General features: G+C 34.8%; 1 protein-coding gene across 4 annotated transcripts in view; it reads right to left on the reverse strand.

The window, feature by feature from the left end:
- Window positions 1-604: 604 nt before the first annotated feature.
- The window catches only part of LOC123563980 (uncharacterized), an 87,771-nt gene continuing 68,049 nt past the window's right edge, over window positions 605-20,326 (reverse strand). For 3 of the 4 annotated variants that reach the window (XM_045357213.2, XM_045357212.2, XM_045357214.2), the window contains one exon: window positions 605-2,640. In XM_045357213.2, the coding sequence (XP_045213148.2) occupies window positions 2,168-2,640 (473 nt within the window). In that variant the 3' untranslated portion in view covers window positions 605-2,167. The remainder of the gene's footprint in view (window positions 2,641-20,326) is intronic. The other variant, XM_045357215.2, reaches the window with a different exon arrangement.

Raw genomic sequence — 20,326 nt, forward strand, 5'->3', positions numbered from 1 at the left:
AAATAATATGCACGAATCACTACAGACATGTTTTGTGACTGCGAAATGATAAATCTTACACTTTAATAACTGGATTTCTGTTGAAATATTATTGAAGACAATAAGGTAAAAAACATAATTTTGTAAAGTAATTTATATTTTCTTTTTTTTCAGCAGACAATACACTTTCAAATGATACCAAAATCATATGAGCTTACCAGGCATAAATATTTGATATATTTTAATAGCACTGCTAAATAGAACTTGCTTATTTGTGGATCGGATACCTTAAAAGGTCGTAAGTGGCAGGCACGACCTTTTATTTCAATAGATATTCCTAAAACCGACCGTGAATGGGTCGTAACACATACGACTGTATAATTATTATTAACAAAATGTCATTTTTGGTTCAATAAACATGGTTACAAAATTAAGTTTTTATATTCATATTATGGCCCTTTCAATGAAGTACGTCATAAAAGGTCGTATGTAACAGAAACCTGTTCTGTTTATATCTTAATTTATCTGTGATATAACACTTGGGATTTGATCATAGTGACAGGGTCTTAGTTGAAGAAAATATTGATTATAATACTGGAATTGAGGAAATATTTTCAAGATAGAAGTATTTTCAATTTTTATTATATGAAAACTGTGGTTGATCGAAAGTGTTTGATACATAGCTTTTTCAGTTTTTTTTTTATCACACACTAAATATATATGAATATTGCACTTTGACAAGATTAACACTCCATATTTCAATATACACGTGCATATATATAATTATATAATATATGTAATAAATAAATATATCACGTGCGAATAAGTGATACTTTTTGGAAATCTAAATTTACAGAGAAAACGATCAAATAAATAACAATTACATAACATAATTACATTGAAGGAAACACAATTGCTAAGTTACAAAAGTTATGTTACAGTACGAAAAATAACTATTATGTATATTCCAGCTAATATAACCAGCGATGTTTGGTCTACAACCAGGACGAAAGTTTCTTTTTCTTAGTCTAACAAAAACTGAGACTAGGCCAGTCGCTAATTTTTTAAACATTCACATCAAACTGCCACATGTACAAACCACGTGACTACTATTCCAACCCATTATTGGTTCGTCCGAAATTGTCGAAAAAAAATGGGAAAGACGCAAACAGGAGAGAGTGATTTACAGTGCTAGAGAAAATCACAAACCCCTGCAATGAGCAAGGCCAAGAAGAAATTGTCATATGTTCATAAAATCTAGTCAAAATCAAGTATAGGTCAAAGGTCACGGTCACCGCTACTGATACACACGACAACAAGTCCCTGAACCTTTGCAACGCAATGTGTTATGGAAGAAAATGAACAATTTTTCCCCATTGTTTTGCGCTAATATACTGGCATACATACAAATAAAACAACTTTACAAAAATTCAAAGACATCTTCACAACCGAACCACAATTAACTTCTTAAACAGCAAAACAAAAACGTACTTATTATATCACAGAGGGATGTTAAAGTAATAAATTGGACAATCTGCAGCCAATTCATTTCATGTAACTGCAACTTGAAATATCACATTTGTAGTATGCCATACTGAACTGAAAAAATTGGCAAAGAACCATTTAATTATCATGATAACTCTTATGATTAAACATATAGTTGCATTTCCTGCCGTTTTTATTCAGTAAATGATGCACATTTATGACGATTTCGCCTTTCTTTACGTACTTTGGCGATCGCAGATTAAATTGGTATATTAGACTCGGTTAAATGGATAAATACGGTAGAATACAAGGAGAACACCTACACAATGTCCTTGGCATAGAGTTGCTGTGCTGACGTGCAGTACATATAGAATCAGGTAAAATACTGCCAGGTAGAATCTGCTATATCACGACTACATGGAGGGTTATAACTTCCCTGCGGAATGTACAAGAACATCTCCAGGCGTCCGTGATTATATATATTGAGGAACTTTGAGAAAACAAGTTAATGTCTCAACATATTATAAACGGTGACTTTTTTTTCTGCATTCGTTTTTTCTTGGGAATTGGGATATACAAGATAATGTGGAGCATAGGTCATATCACTGACATTCTAAGCACATAACACTTTTACAAAAATTGTTCTGAGCTAAAGTTGTCTGACATCACTCATACTGTCACCATAATGGATATGAAAAAAAGGTCACAAATCACACCCAGGCAACTGTTCCTGTTGTTGATAAACTTGGCGAAACTGCTGATGATGTTGCTGAACAGTTTGCTTTGGATTAGATCCACCAGCTTTAAACCCCCGTGGAAGACTGTAATAACTTGACTGAACACTGTAAGATGACTGCTGCGATGACTGTTTGGGTAAGGTAGATTGTACGCTCTCAGGCCACGCCTTTATTTTACGATTATAATCTCCATACTCAAGGGTTGTCTGGGGAGGCGTTTCCTGAGGTTCTGGCCACGCCTTGATTCTACGGTTGTAGTCCCCTTGTTCTACGGGTTTCCTTTCAGGTTTTTCCTGTTCAGGGAACGCTTTAATCAGGCGGTTATAGTTTCCGTATTGGTCTAACTGTCTTGGGTGTGCGTCTGGGTTGAAAGACTGGGCGGAAGACTGCTCCTGGTACCACTCGCTACGACTGGTTCCAGTTGACGGATCATGTGATTCTGAAACAATATCAATTAAAGTTAAGCTGACAATGTCGTGTATAGGTACTCTTGTTTTATTGTTATGTGTTGAACAAGATGGCCATGAAGGCTCTCTATCGCTACTCTGACCAATATATCTTACTGTTTCAAACTTACCCACAATCATTCTAACTAAGCTCCATAAGGTTGACAATGTGGCCTCTTATATGGAAAGCCACAGCTGTCTTCTGATGTTGATATAGCACTTTATGTTGTACATTTGTGCTTATTTTCGCATATATAGGAAGTTATTTTCGTTGCTAGTGCCGATTTTGACGCAAACATCATAAATATTTGCTGTTCAATTCGTTATTATTGGTACAAAATCAATTATTTTTTCGTATATAAGTATGTGTAAACATGTTCTTTAAAGTAACAGAAAATACAGTTTTTAAAATGTAAAAAATAAAATATATAGCTTATTTTCGCATATATAAAGTTATTTTCGTTACCGATTTTGACGCGTGTTAATTAAAATCGCTAATTATTTCCTAATTGTTGGACTGAAATCATTTACTTTTGCAGTATAAGTGTCTACTGATCGTATCTGTATAATGATATAAAATAAATTTAAATTAGATATAAAACAAAACAAGAGCTGTCCGTAAGACAGTGCGCTCCACTATTCGGCGATTTGACAGTAAAATGAATATAATATTATGTCTCAATAAGAGACCTGTACTTTAAAAGGAAGATACACCAATGGGCATAATTCTGTTAAGCACATAAATTAGAGTTATTGGGATTGTTAGGGGAGTTTCAAGTCATTATCTTATATAATAACAAAGTTATGTCCATAAACCAAGTTTGTCAAAAAATTGTATGAAAGGGGCATAATTTGGTCAAAAATACAAATCAGAGTTATGGGGATTGTTACCACACATGCAGATGATGATGATAAAGGTACATTTTAAGTTTCAAGTCTTTATCTTAAATTGTACTAAAGTTATATCCAGAAAGCGAAGTTTGTCAAAAAACTTTAAGTATGAAAGGGGCATAATTCTGTCAAAAATAAAATTAGAGTTATGGGGATTGTACAAACACATGCAGATGATGATTATAAAGAAACATTTTTAATTTTAAGTCATTATCTTTTAAAGTACCAAAGATATGTCTATAAACAAAGCTTTCGAAAAAAATTAACATGACAATAATTCAAGTATAACACCTTGGTGACCTTGACCTTGGGTATAATGGGCCCAGCCCCTGCGCATACTTTGTTTTGTATGCTGGACAATGTTTATGTGAACTTACAGTAAGATATAAGCAATAGTAACAAAGATATGACAGAAAAACAAAGGTTGCCGAAAAACTTTAACCTTAAAAAAAATCTAAGTATAACACCATGGTGACCTTGACCTTAGGTATAATGAGCCCAGTCCCTGCACATACTTTGTTTGTATGCTGGACAATGTTTATGTGAACTTACAGTAAGATATAAGCAATAGTAACAAAGATGTGACAGAAAAACAAAGGTTGCCAAAAAACTTTAACGTTATTAATAAACTAAGTATAACACCTTGGTGGCCTTGACCTTGAGTATAATGGGCCCAGCCCCTGCATATACTTTGTTTGTATGCTGGACAATGTTTATGTGAAGTTACAGTAAGATATATGCAATAGTAACAAAGATATGACAGAAAAACAAAGGTTGCCGAAAAACTTTAACCAAGAAAGCTCACGCCGACGCCGACGCCGACGCCGGGACGAGTAGTATAGCCCCCTATTCTCCGAATAGTGGAGCTAAAAATGGCTTATTTTCGTAAAAAGAAAATGTTTTCGCGAAAATAACCTTATTTTCGCACTTTAGGCCTACCCTACCCTGAACCGGTGTAGAAGAGGCAAAATGCCCTCGAATAATATCCTATGTCGGATGTTTTCGGCAATATTCGTTAACTTTCGTAATACAAGTTAAAGCATAGCAAAAGTTCCTTCTAGGGCATATCTATATAAATATAAAATGATCATCTTGCAAAATTTTGGTTGCAATGTCTGTTTTATACTGCCAAAAAATTTCAAGTAAGTATTTACGCTAGTTATTTAACATAAAGGGTTAAATCCAACAACAAATTAAATCTGTTACCACTTTCAGTAGAGTAAATACGGCAATAAGAAATTGACCCGGTTAATCAATTATGATTCGATGCGTGAATTTGTTGCGCATAATTAGAGGGTCGCAATGGGGTTTGTTTTCATATATTAACTATGCATTTCAAGGTAACGATAATATTTAGTTGTTTACATTTAAATTTATTGATATATGTCTATCTGGTCGACTGAATGTATGTTATGTTCCTCAAGAATGGAGGAAATAACATCCTCGGGTTTAGTAATATGTAATCCACGGAACGCGTTCAGTCAGAGAGTCGCCTCAATTAGGAAAGAATAGTCTAACGTCAGAGGTTATTTCTAAGGTCACGGAGTTTTATTGGCCAGCTTGTAATGACAACAGCTTTCGGTATCAGTAGCTCAGTCAAGTGTGACTTATTGAACTATAATATTCCTTCTCAAGAGAAGGAATAATTACGATCCCATAATGTAGTTTGCACATAATGTTATTTGCACCGCATATAAAGTTGAAAGCACCGGCTATAAATATAAAGGTACAGCATATACATCTAAACGAACCGTGTATACAGTTGAAAGCACCACATATACAATGCAATGCGCCACATATAAAGTTAAAATCACCGCATGTAAATTTAATAGAAATGCACATACAGGTAGGTACCTCATATACAAATGAAAGTTGAAAACACCGCACATAGAGTAATTCCGATACAAAGTTATAAGCACAGCATATGCAGTTGAAAGCACCACGTATACAGTTGAATGCACCACATATACAGTAGAAAGAACTGCATATAAAGTTAAAAAGACCACAAATGTAGATGGAATCACCGCATATACTATTAAAAGCACGACATATACAGCTGAAACAACCATATACACAGTTAAAATATCACCGCAAATACAGATGGAAGCACCGCCTTTACAGTGTTAAACTCTTTGTAAACATGTATAAACACTGTATATATTGGTAGAGGCATTTCATATACCGCATAAAGTGCTTTATCTTGCCTCCTACAAGTTTCCTGCATTCCTATTGGTCAATAGACAGTGGGGGAAACTTCCCGATCGGGAAATCGGGACTTCCCCTTTTTTGTTACTATATTAAGACATTTTTGCCCGTTCGGGAAACAAAATTGCTGTTTTTTAATAGGGTCAGAAAAATTGATCAGTGCATAAGGATATTCAAGTTACAGAGATAATGATACTATCAATGTACACAAGAAATGTTGTTCTAAAATTCTACCGTTCAGAATATCTTTAAACGGTCTTGTTATTTTTTATTTGTCATCCGAAATAAGCATATTTGCTCAATCTTTGCTCAAAGCCTGCATTTCCCGAATTAGAAATGCAATTTCGCAATTGGGAAATGCAGCAGTTTACTGTTTAACTCTTGATTTTCCATTCAGGAAATGTTTAAAGAGGCACCACAAAATAACTGTATTCTTTTGTGTTTCCATGATGGTAATTATACATGCTTTGCATGAAGAAAATGAGAAATGACAAGTATCTAGTAAAGAATTGACAGTGACAGATTTTAGGCCAAGAGGATGTGTTTAATGTTTTAACATTTCATTTAATGGCTGTAGCAATATGTACAGAAATCAGTGTATTAAGTTATATTTCAATCACATTTTGTTTTTACGTTGTATTATAATTATTTACCTATATATTTGAAACTATGCTGAAAACAGATCGACTGAAGAACTTTGCAGATGAAGTTGTCAAAACACATTTATTCAGGAAAGGCCATACTTGTCCAGCTGAGAACTTGTAGTATAGCTGTATATTACCTGTATTTTAAGAAAGATATTCACAAAGTTTTCAAGAGTGAAAAATGTAGGTCACTAGGTTGTGGTGGGTCTTTAAACAAAAGCGAGTAATAATAACTATTTTTATTGAAATTCTGGAAACAAAACATTTACACAAAACTCAAGGCGTGTATTCTCTGTATAATACTGATGCATATCTTCATTCATTCTTTAGCCTGTACAAACAACTCTCAATTAATTTGTAAATTGCTTCCTTTGACTGATTATTGCTCTCTTCAGTTAGTCTTTCAGTGGATGTTACATACACAGGACCTCTGCCATATTACCTGATGATATTTCATTGTCAAAGAAAACTTGGTGATTAACTGTTGCAAAGTTGGTAAAAGTTATGAGATATGAAACCAGAATCAAATTAATCTCATAACCTTTCTTCCTTAAAAACTGTCTCCATATAAAATTTCATTTTCAAACTAATTCATTTTTGTATCCATACAGGTTTTATAATGATCTTTAGGTTCCATACTTAACACTTGCTCATGCATATACAACTGATTTGGATTTTTTCACCTTTTATATCAATGTATGTATCCCTCTGCAAAAGGGACGTTATTGTTCTTAATGGCCTCCCTGACATATGGTAATGATCCAAAAGGAAATATTGTCAGCATCTGCCAAGATTTGCGATTATATCGACAGAGTTTAGCACAATTTAAAGCTTTTTTTTTACCTACACATAATCAAAACAGCAAGACTTTTTAAACAGGGTTCAAAGTTTAGTTAAAAAATCATGTTCATTTCAAAGTGACCTAAAGGTGTAACAACCCAATCAAATTCAAAGATATATTTTGTGTCGTCCCTTTAAGCTGTGCTGTTTAAAACCTGCAGTACCACGAATGGAGTCGCTACATTTTGTCATGTATAAGCTTATCTGCACATATGGTGAACTGTCACACAATACCGAGAAATACCCAATGCCGATTCTATTTTGGCTTCTTGTGACATAATATATCTTTCAACACCAGCTTCTAAACCATTTCTACGATAAAGTACAAGTCTAACTGAATCATATGAGCTGCAGTCCAAAGGTAAAGCATATAAAATGTGTTATTTTTTTGGTTGCAAAATTTTGTCAGTTTGATAAAATCTGTAAAACGATTGATCGATGCAATCACTAACACCAGTGACATGACTGTGTGTCTGCATTTGCTCTTCATAAACATTTTTTTTACAATATTGTCCGAACTTTTATATAACTCCCCATAGTTGATGTCATATATACTGTTTATGATATAAGTAACATGTCTCCATGAAGCATTCAACTTCTTGTCAGATTTTCCCATTACTTAATTATTATCAAAAGCTATCATACAGTCAACATTTAGGAAATGTAATGACGTTAAGTGTTCTGAGACAGTTGTTGGATAACTGAGAAAAGGACCTAATTTTGCGTTCAGATTTATGATAAATTTACTCTGTGCAGCTTCATACTGAATTAGGTTCCAAATAAAAGACAAAGTTGCTACTAAGTAAGAGTTACATAAACTGTAAATATGTTCAATTGCAATGCATTTGTTAAGTAAACAAGGCTTAGTGCTAATATCTGAAGTAACGCCCCCTAAAAAGGCAATAATAGCTTTACTCCGCTTCCATTTATATACTTTCAAGTTGAGCTGCCTTAACAAATACACATCTTTGTACATGGAAGATAGTATTTTAGAGTCATCTATTACAGATTTTGCTTCTGATTTTCCAACGAGGAAACGGCTTCCAGAGCAGATAGAGATCTAGGTATAAAAAGGTTTAATATTTTTAGACATCATCAACTGGAACGAAATACCTTAAATATTTTACCCAATACTAAAACAATCCCATTAAAATGTTATTTTTATCAGAGCATAATTTTATTATGTTATATTCTATATTTCTGTGGTCCCAAAGCCGTTTTATTTGCTTACAAGACATTTTTTTATATTGATTTGATCAAACCTGAATGATTTTTCATCGCAGATATCAACACCTAGTAGTCATAAATTAACATTACTTTTTTAAAAAAAATATCTTGGATAAAGAAAACAGATTTGAAAAAGAATCAATCAGTAAAAAGTTTTGAGGCAATACGAGCAGACCCTAGTAAATTATGGTTTGTTTTTCTCAAGAAGATAATATACAGCAAAAACAGTCATAAAGAAAACAAACTTCTTATTTCAGCTAACAATAGTAGTACGATCTACATTTTCTATACCCCCACACATTTATGTAGAGGGCATATAATGTTGCTGCTGTGACAGTGTCCGTATGTATGTCCGTCCGTCAGACCGTACGTCCCGAAATGTTGTGTGTCCAACTCCTCTCACACAACAAGCCTGATTTGCTATTTTGCTTCATACTTTCACAGATGAACAAGCTAGATGTGCAGATATCCATAAAGGAAGAATTGTTCTTCCGCGGCTATTTTTACTGCAGTTATAGCCCTTTGATGTTTTTTTTTACTATATGGAATGTAGAGAAAAGTCTTGTGTGTCCAACCTCTTCCATGCTATTAGCCTGATTTGCATCAAGCGTTCACAGATGAACAAATTTGATGTGCAGATGTCCGTAAAGTGAATGTTTTACTGCAGTTCAAAAGTTTTTGCTATACAGACTGTATGTGGGGCATCTGTTTTCTATGGACACAGTTCTAGTCCTTTGTAAGTTTGTATCTCCATAACCACTGATTGAAATGGATTGGAACTTCACACACTTGCTCACTGTACAGGTTTTGTAAATTTTGCGTTTTTTACAAAATTATGTCTATTTTTCAACTTTGATAGGATTTTTTTGCTTAGGTTTTTACCTCAGAGTGCCCTGGTTTAAAACAGGTTAATAAACAATGCACAAACAGACTGAAATGTCAATGGCTTTTGTATGCTATGTTTCATTGTTCATACAAAATGAATGACTGGTCTATAAGTTCTCAAAATGCAAATAATGATTTCACTTCTTACATTAGAAAAACATACTCAGTATGATGGCAATAGACCCGTACTAATGGCTTTAAGGTAAAATTTACATTTCTACATCATTTGAAAAGGAAACTCTATTATAAAATCAGCCAGTTATTTAAAGAACAGCAGTTCGGATCTGAGAAAATTATGGTAAATTGTATATAAGCTGCAACTATACAACTTGATCACAGCATTTGCAATGTATGTAATTCTGATATGACAGTGATCTTTATATCAGTAGTTATATCGCTATTACTTATATTTGCCCATGATACCAAGACTCTGTTTGTGTTTCTATGCTGCTGTTGTTGAGTATTGTTCATCTTTGCAAATTCTATACAATGGCATCAACGACTTTGTATATTTCACTTGTATACGTTTCTCCGTATTCCAATACTTCCGGCATTGCTAATATTTCAGACAGAATAAATGAAATGGGTTACAGGTTTTTTTAAGCAAAATTATATCCAGCACTTTTGGAAGCCATTTACCTTTCCCAAACGGGAAATTGCATTTCTAATTCGGGAAATGCATATTTTGCACTAACTCTAAGTAGAAGTGCCAAATTTCGAAGACAATAAAAAGATAACAAAATCATTAAAACAAATTCTGAACGGTAGAATTTTAGAACTACATTTCTTCTGTACAATGGTACCATCAATATTTCTGTAACTTGAAAATCCTTACGCACTGATCAGTTTTTCTGACCCTATTAAAAAACTGTGATTTTGTTTCCCGAACGGGAAAAAATGTCTTAATATAGTAACAAAAAAGGGGAAGTCCCGATTTCCCGATTGGGAAGTTTCCCCCACTGATAGACGTCACGTCGAGACAGTTTATATTCCATATCTTGCAAGTATATTTCAGATATGATTTTTTATTAAAATAAAATGGCTGCCGCATTGTTAATTTACAGAATGTGTCGATTATAGCATGTACGTAAAGAATAGTCGAAAAGATAAAATCGTTACACAGCTTGTTGGTGACAGGATACGGGATATACGCTGTCTCGAAAATCCATATCAGGCTCGAGCTTCGCTCTCGCCTGATACGGATTTCCTCAACAGCGTATATCCCGTATCCTGTCACCAACAAGCAGTGTAACTAATAATATCAACATCAGAAGACAGCTAGGGCTTTCCATAAAGATCCATCAAGCAGTTCATAAGAAAAAGTCGTTACATGTTGTTGTTTTTCTATTTCTAACTCTTGCGGCCCCTAAAAGGGGTCAAGTGCCCCATTTAAACAAACTTGAGAGAGGACCTTGTTTGGATGCTATAGACCAAGTCTGGTGTAATTCTGATTAGTAGATTCAGAGGGAAATGTTGACGCCAGACGCAGGATAACCGACCATCCGCCTAGCGGCTAATAACTCACCCTGAAAGTTGGGTTCAGGTGAGCTAACAAAGAAATGGAGGACAGAGGTACATGAAGTGGGATATTAAAGCAAATGTTGTGCGCCAAGCATTAAATGAAACGTGTATCCAGTGCTGTGGGTCGTGGGTTCGCTCCCTGGCCACATCATACCAAAGCCCTGAGCAATTGTACCAGCAGCTCTCTTGCTTGGCGCTCAACATCTCTCATACCTGCGTGGCGGTGGATATCATAATCACCGGGAATGAAGAGTCAAGAGTGATTTATATGTTAACAAACCATCTAAAATAAAATAGTATACTAGTAAACTAAAAATAAACATGCAGCAGAAAAAATGTATTAGCTAAATTTATTTAATGAAAGTACCGGTAAGTTACAAATTCTGCGTATCCTTGATTAAACAAACACTATATAGCGTTTTGGCATTTTCTTTCAGTATATTTTATCATGATTTATTATAATTTGGTATGGAAAACCAATCAGTAAAGTGCGGGTATCTATGTGAAGCAGCCAAAACACGATATACAGCAGCCACTTGCGCAAATGACAAAAGAACACAGAGAAAGCAAAACATGTAGGTAAAAGGTCATACAACTATATGAAGCACAAACATACACAAAACATAAACATCAACTAGAATCAACTGTAAGCAAATAATGTTCACTCAGCATTAAAAAAGTGAAACCAGACACTAGTAGGCTATAGGCCAGAGTGATGAAGCCTCCTCCTCCATAGGGAATTTTCTACACTATGACTTTTTGAAAGCCCAATATCTGTAAAGTATACTCCTGTTTATTAAGATCCGGGCGTTGGGCGTTACGGAAATACAGCTGTTACATTACGTTACCTATAAAAACTTTATAAAGCTTCATTTTTTTATGGAACAGAGCTTATTTTAAGTGGCATTCATTGTAAATATTATACAATACTAGAATGGTCTGACCTAGCACCGATATTTTAGTGTCATTTTTATTCAAAATCCTTAAGTCTCTCTTAGAATATATCGTTACAAATTGCCAATATTAAACACATATCAGGTTGCATCAACTATTCATTATGCATGCAAAATAAATAAAATAACTAAATAATAAAACCTGGAAATGCTGCGTAAATGCATTCTATTGAGCTGAACAAATTCAGTCGTTAATAGTTTGATATCAATATTTTGCATTATACTTTGTATATGTAACTATCCTTCTATTGTAAATGTTCTTACATATGTTATAATGTCATTACTCATATATTTTGTAAGATATTTTCTGTGTATATATTTAAATAGATGTTATGTCAGTCACTGAAAAGTGGAATAAAAGAATATAAATAACAAAACGAGATATCATTTACTTCCGTGTGATTACCCGTCCACATGTAACAGTACATATTGAAAAATACACTACCTTATGTAATGAAAATAATATTGAATAATAGCTAACTTTGCTCCAATATTACTGTTATTATTGCTATTATTTTATATTAGTAAATCAAGAGCAATCCAAGTACACAATAGATCCTACTAGGTTTAAACATGTTAATGTAAGTAATTAACGCTACTACTATTGTTTAATTTAAATTTCAAAATAATAACATTTGAATGTTTCGTTTTCGTTTCAGTGTTTATTAAAAGGTATTCATTAACCATGTCATGTAACATATCTTAAACAAATTGTCTCAGAATAATTCAGTTTTTTTTCTAGCTTTGAATAACCTTGCACAAATTAATATGATAGAATATTGTTTTAAAACTTTCACGATAAATCGTGAATTTTAACATTTTTGATGAATGAGTACATTAGGAACACAGTTATTCCTTATTTATTGAATATCATTTCTTTCATATTATGATTTTTATAATAATGCACTTTACTTATTCAACAATTTATGATACTAACAATCGTATAAAATAAAGTACATGGATGTACGATGTAGACTTTTCATTGAAATTTAAAAAGAAATTAACAGGATTTGTAGTAAAGGTCATTGTTGAAATATCCGTGATCTTTATTCATAAGTGAAATTGACTGCAGATAATAATTACATTTCTGAGCAGTGTTCCAAGTGTGTTTCACAATGATTCAGTGTATAACATATCCATTTAGTCTGTGTGGGTGTTCGTGATAATGTTAGATAGAAATATGCATTAAATACTCCTAAAACTGTGTACGGCATATTTCTACATTATTTGAAGTTGTGACATGTACAAATAAATGTTAATAGAACATATTAAGTGTCCTTTTTGTGTTAGCATGTCTAAGTATGCATATTTATACATGATGAAGAATACTTCAGTATCTTTCAACAGATGAGATATACAACATCATGATAATATTTTTGAAAATTACACACTGTATTCAGTAGCTGAATAAGTTCTCATTGTTTTCAGTGTACTAGTATTTGGAGTATGTATGTTGTATTCAAATAGTTGTTTCTTTTCATGTAAATGCTAGAGGTATCTCTTAATGCATTCAGTGTGTTTAAGTTCTGTTCAAAACATAGGAGAGTTAATCACCGGGTGGTTGAGTCTGAGCATTGGTATGCCCATGTCACTAAAATTGCTTTGTACGCTGACATTTATTGTACAAAAGATTTCTTTTTTTCCAGTATCAGCGCAACTTTCTTTGAAGTGTTTTCAAGCAAACATGATGCTTATTCTACCTCGAGCTACAAACATCTACGCGACAGGCCTAATGTATATGTGAAGAAGAAAACACACAGACCCTTCAGTGTACGGTGTGCATTTATTTTTTGTCATTCATTTATTTAAGAATATTTCCACATAATGCATCCATCTCTTGCTTATGATATTCAAATCTTAAAGAATTGTAAGTGTTGTTGATTCGTTACATCTTATGAACGACTCAATCAACCCTTAAAAAAGAGTCTGCTATTATTTTCCTAGGTTGTGCGCCAAGCTTCTGAAGTTGATTGTTATTTTGTACAATTTTCAGATTAAGAAATAATTTATAGCAAAACCGTGTTTTAACACTATTTATACAAGATGGGTGGATATACGCCGGACCATCCACCCCATACTAATAGCTCACCCTGAACCTTCGGTTCAGGTGAGCTAATAAAAATGTAACGTATTGCAATTTCTGTTACGGTGAAATGACTTGCTAACCAACTGGCAGACATCTGCAAAAATCTTCTTGAGTACAGGACTTTCAAAAACAAATATTTAGAACGAACTAATATTTCTAAATTACACCTGAAAGAAATTATAGCGTATATTTTAATGGCTGTTACGGACAAACGCCCCAACGTCCAGATCTTAAACTAGAATGTTCTGTCACAAATAAGGGGCACTATTTCATATGTTTGCAGTCTTAAGGGTGTGTGACCTCAACAAACATTTTATATAAAGGATTCATGATTCTAGGTCATATACTTTTTGAGCTATGAGAATCACAAACAAAAAATCAACTATTTTGGCTATTTCAAGGGCCGTAACTCTGTAATTAGCATTAAAATCTCAAGAAAAATCCATGTGTGCAAGTTCACATCATGATAAAGATTCATGCAAGGTTTCATGAATTTACATCAAATACTTTTTGAGCTGGGCACGCCATAAGGTGAAAATGTGTATTTTTGACTATTTCAGAGGCCATAACTTTGGAAATAGTGGGTGGGGCCAGACGAAAAATAGTAGGTGCACAAGTTTATATCATGATAAAGACTCATGCAAGTTTTCATCAATTTATATCAAATACTTCGAAAAAAAAAAATGCTTGTCTATACGAATGTCTAATGTCTATGCAGATAAGCATTCGCAGCAATTTTTTGAATGTCTATAAGAAAGGCTAATGTCTATACAGATAGGCATTCGCAGCAATTTTTTGAATGCCTATACGAATGTCTAATGTAAGCAAAATATCAAAATGCAAATACATATATAAGGTACTATCCCGGATATGAAAATACCAAAATTTCCTATATTAAGATGATATAATATTAGTATTTTAAAGTAAATTACAATTATACACAAATTTATTATTTTGTGCGAGGTCTATATTGAAATGTCTACAGAATAGATCTATGCAATGACATTATTCATTTTACGACCTCTATCCAGTTTTCAAAAGTCATAAAAATATACTTAACAAATAATCAAGGCCTTCGAGTTGTTTATCGTCTGATTTACCACGGTTCAGAGTTCAGATGCGTAGGAATTGAACCACGAGGGCGTTAGCCCGAGTGGTTAAATACTGAAGCATCTGAACGATGGACCGTGGTAAATTAGACGATAAATAACAAGAAGGCCTTGATTGTTTTCATTCTGACATGCTCATTGATATATTCTAATAGATATTATACTGGACTTCGTTTACGCGAGGAGTAATGTATCGAACGTCATGCGGCAATATGACGTCATAATTGACGTCATAATGCTCTCTTACCGGTCCGCGCGTCAACCGTTGTTTATCGCAGAATATATAGAGCTTGATTTTCTTCTTTGCTTAACTGGAAATCAAATCGAGTCATGTTAGAACTGATAATAATTATCTTTTGCATATGATCAAATATCTAGCCACATTTATTCTTTCTAACATATTGCTTTTATCATGACTTTCCTGCCTTATAACGAAATTTTGTCTATTTTCGTAACTCTTTAAAGGTTTTTGCAAAAATAACTAAAAGATGTCATAGCCTGTTTAAATTTCGTGAATTTTAAACATGTTATTCAAAAAATGTTGTTCTAAACCTGTGAGAAATTTCATAACTGTACTATCTGTAATATAAAACATAATTATTGCAACACATATTGTGGGGCGTTATAAATTTCGTAAACTGTATATAATGGGTAGTGTGGTCAAGATATAATGATACAGTTAAAAGTATATAGTGGGCCAGTTGCTTTACTTTTCCGGCGTAAGCAGTTTCTCCACTGGTATTCGTTTTGGCTTCTCGGCTCTGCCCAGTATAAATGGCGTACGCCAAGGTGCGTCATTCTCGTGAGGATAGACAAAGCGGTAGATTATGAATTTTCGTAAGTGCGTTTGAAGGAATTCATTGTTGGTACCAGAAAAAAGAATACAACAAAATAAAGATTTATAGTTTTAACAACCAACACTAAAAATAGAATAGATTGGAAAAAACGTTACCGGCGTTTACTGCCCACAGCGTGAAAGGTTTTCTTGCTTAAGCCGGGTTGGGCGAAACAAACTGGCTGACTATTCTGACACCCATAAGGTTAATAGATTGGTCACACGGAAATCTAAAATCCAAATTTATATATTTCCTAAATCTGTCTTCCAGGGTTGTTCGTTTCTTTTTAATTTTACATATAACGTTAGGAGACTGTAAAGGACATGTCATTATGTTAGGACGACATCATTTACCATAAACCTCTAACTCATTACAAATTTTCGATACAATAGCAAAGAATAACACCTTTACATTAGACCAACCTTTTATCTTTAACTGAAGCTTCCGCATTTTAATCACACTATGACACAATACGTGCCTTATTCCGTAGTTTTCAGTTACTTAATAATGCATCCAAATAACATTGCATCAATGTCACGGTCTTGCAAACACATCGTTCATACATGCAAACCGCAACAAGAGTGCCACAACTGCCCTACATCGCTCGCCGGAGAACCATTGGTTTACTGAAAGTCAAGGTCAAGGTCAGAGACCAAATATAAGTACATCACATTCAATATACTAAGTTTAGCATATCGATGTCCATTTATGGTGACAGAACCTAAAAGATCTTTTCAGGAAAAGCAAATATTTTTTTTAACATGATGCAAAAAGCAGAAGAAAACGTTTAATTTGAAGTTATCGCTCCTCTAGCTTACTAGAATATGGAAAAAACAAGCCGGAGTTGAAAATATGGTGCATGCTCGCCTTTTTACATGCTCCTGGTTTGGGCGACGGAGATGGATGGAGATGTCCCTCGAGCAACATCATACGGGGACTATATTTCACAACTTATTCGTTTTGCAAGAGCTTGCTCAAAGTTAGAGAGGATTTTAATGATAGAAATCTTCATATCAACAAAAAATTATTACAACAGGGTTACCGTTATCATTTTCAGTAAGTTTTACTACAGATCGTCCGAACTGTTAAAGAAATATAATACTAACCTAAAAACAACTTTAAAACTTGGACTTACACACCCGGAATACTATGGAGATGTAGTTTATAAAATTCGGAAAATTAAACATAGTCCTTATTTTAATCAGATATTTGTAAAATGCGTTAAATTTATCAAAAGAGGATACGATGCGAAAAGGCCTCGAGGGTAACTGTTTAGGCGGTAACGAGGCTCCCTGCCGAGTTACCGCCTAAACAGTTACCCGAGAGCCGGATATTTCCATCTGCACCTATAACCAGTGACAGAATCTTTTTCTTGCATACCGATTTCAAGAAATAATAATATAAATAAAATCAATCGAACGGCTTTCTTTTTAGAATTATTTCTTATAGCAGTGTATTTAAACAAAGCGCGGGAAACCAACGTCCGTAAACAGGAAAGACGTCATGACGTTTCAAAACAAATAATAATGTTTAGTTCCGGTTTTGTGTTATCAGTTGCAGCGTAACGTTATGAATTTTTGATAAAATAACGTGATTTGAATCGAGAAATATACTTTCAGGAACCAATAGGAACTGTCAAGGTATTGGATTTTTATTCCGTTTTTTAAATAAAATATAAATTACTACATAAATCTTCTACATGTATGGTAGTTCGTAATACGTCATTTACAGCACGAGAATCATCTTACACCCCGGGGTGTAAGATGGATTTTTCCAGCACCGGTAAAAATACCGGAAATCCCCGTCTGGTATGCAAGAAAAGTTGTTGAGTACATTGGTGTAATTATACCTTAGTTTTACCATAATTTCATGTTTTACTTAATATGATCCGGTATTTTTTTCACATGTTAGAGTCTTTCTCAGCGGGGAATGATTTTATTTACATCGTGTTGTCTAATTTGTTGAGAATAGGGTAAGTGCGGGGTTGGCATGCCCTAAACGCATTTAAACCCCCAGTTTCCTTTAGATAGGTTACTGACCGTTCCAAGGCGGTGCCCCTATTTTCAACTTGGTTTCTGTCTGTCTTGTATTTTGTGTTGCGTATGTTGTCTTGTTTGTTGTTAGCGTTCCTTTCCTCTTTCTCCTCGCTCACCCTATCACCCCCATCCTTTCCCCTTGCAATTGCGCTCCCATGCTTTGGCATCCCCTCCCCTTTTACTATGAGTAAGTTATTGTGCCCACCTTAATTTTGGCTGCCGGAATCCTAAGGCGGTGCCCGATTGTTGTTTTTTCCTGTTTATATGTGTGCGTTTGTGTGCTTGTGCGTCTGTGTGTCTTGGGCGGTGCCGTACAGTTTTGTTATATCTTACTTGTCTGTTTATCTATTTAAGTTAGTTGTGTGTGTGTGAGTTTATCTTTTGTACATGAGTGTCTGCACTTCTGTGGTTTACGTTGTAGTGTAACAGTGATTAAGGAACGTAGCATTCTCTTCTTTTGAATATTCATCCTTGTTCTACTTTCCCCTTCAACACCCCCCCCCCCCCCCGCCACCCTTCCTACCCCTTACCCCTTCCTCCCCTTCTATCTTTATTTTTCATAAAATTAAAATGTACTTGTTGGATTTTCGAAGCAACCCGTCTGTAATATTTTTCCGTTACAGCCTCTTTTTGTTGTGGGCCTACTTTTCAAATGCGTGGCTCTAAGGCTGTGTTTGTGGTGCTCTGTGCTTTCGAGAAATCTACCCTTACCTATTATCTTTTGTCAATCAATCAAATTATCAAATTCAGCCTTTCAGATTATATGATAGATTTGTCATTTTCCAAAGACATGCTTTTTGAAATTCCCGCAATTTAATGATGCGAAAATCCAGAAACGGCAAAAAGTGTAAGTTCCGCATCTCAAATGAAGACAATCTACATGTATATGCTGTAATAAACAAACTTTAGACTAGAAAGTTACATGATAAATCAAGACCGCACTACCGCTCAATAAATAGTTTTACTTGACCAAGAACACAAAAATGCTCGATAAGTGGTCTGATTTTACCAAGACCGAATAACTACTCTTTAAATAGTCTAACCTTAACAAGAACGCATAACTGCTCAATACATAGTCTAAAGTTGACCAGAATGCAACATTGCTCAAAAAATAGTCCGAGCTTACCTAGAACACAATACTGTTCAATAAAAAGTCTAAACTTAACCAGAACGCAATACTGCTCAATAAATAGTCTGACCTAACCAAGAACGCACTATTGCTTAACAAATAGTCTGACCTTACCAAGGACGTAATACTGCTACAAAAAATAGTCTGACCTTCCCCAGGACGAACAACGGCTCAATAGATAGTCTAACCTTCCCTACAACGCACAACTGCTGAATAAATAGTCTGACCTTCCCCAGGACGCACAACTGCTCAGATAATAGTCTGACCTTACCTAAAACGCACTACTGCTCAATAAATAGTCTAACCTTCCCAAGAACGCACAACTGCTCAATAAACAGTCTGACCTTACCTAGAACGCAGTTCTGCTCAATAAATAGACTGACCTTTCCAAGGACGCACAACTGCTCAATAAATAGTCCGACCTTACCAAGAACGCACAACTGCTCAAATAATAGTCTGACCTTCCTAAGAACGCACAACAGCTCAATAAATAGCCTAACCTTCCCCAGAGCGTACTTCTGCTCAATAAATAGTCTGACCTTCCCCAGGACGCACAACTGCTCAAATAATAGTTTGACCTTACCCAGAACGCACTACTGCTCAATAAATAGTCTAACCTTCCCAAGAACGCACAACCGCTCAATAAATAGTCCGGCCTTACCTAGAACGCACAGCTGCTCAATAAATAGTCTGACCTTCCCCAGAACGCACAACTGCTCAGTAGATAGTCTAACATTCCCCAGAGCGCACAACTGCTCAATAAAATGTGTAACCTTTCCTAGAACGCACTACTACTCAATAAATAGTCTGACCTTCCCCAGGACGCACAACTGTTCAAATAATAGTCTGACCGCCCTAAGAACGCACAACTGCTCAATCAATAGCCTGACCTTACCTAGACCGCACTAGTACTCAATAAATAGTCTGACCTTCCACAGGACGACCAACCCTGACTCATTAGATAGTCTAACATTTCCCAGAACGCACAACTGCTCAATAAATAGTCTGACCTTCCCCAGGACGCACAACTGCCCAAATAATAGACCTTACCTAAAACACACTACTGCTCAATAAATAGTCTAACCTTCCAAAGAACGCACAACTGCTCAATAAATAGTCTGACCTTACCTAGAACGCACAGCTGCTCAATAAATAGACTGGCCTTCCCAAGGACGCACAACTGCTCAAATAATAGTCTGGCCTTCCTAAGAACGCAGAAATGCTCAATAAATAGTCTGACCTTACATAGTACGCACAACTGCTCAGTAGATAGTCTAACCTTCCCCAAAATATCCAACTGCCTAATAAATAGTCTGA

Source organism: Mercenaria mercenaria, chromosome 2, assembly GCF_021730395.1.
Source record: "Mercenaria mercenaria strain notata chromosome 2, MADL_Memer_1, whole genome shotgun sequence".
Classification (NCBI taxonomy): domain Eukaryota; kingdom Metazoa; phylum Mollusca; class Bivalvia; order Venerida; family Veneridae; genus Mercenaria; species Mercenaria mercenaria.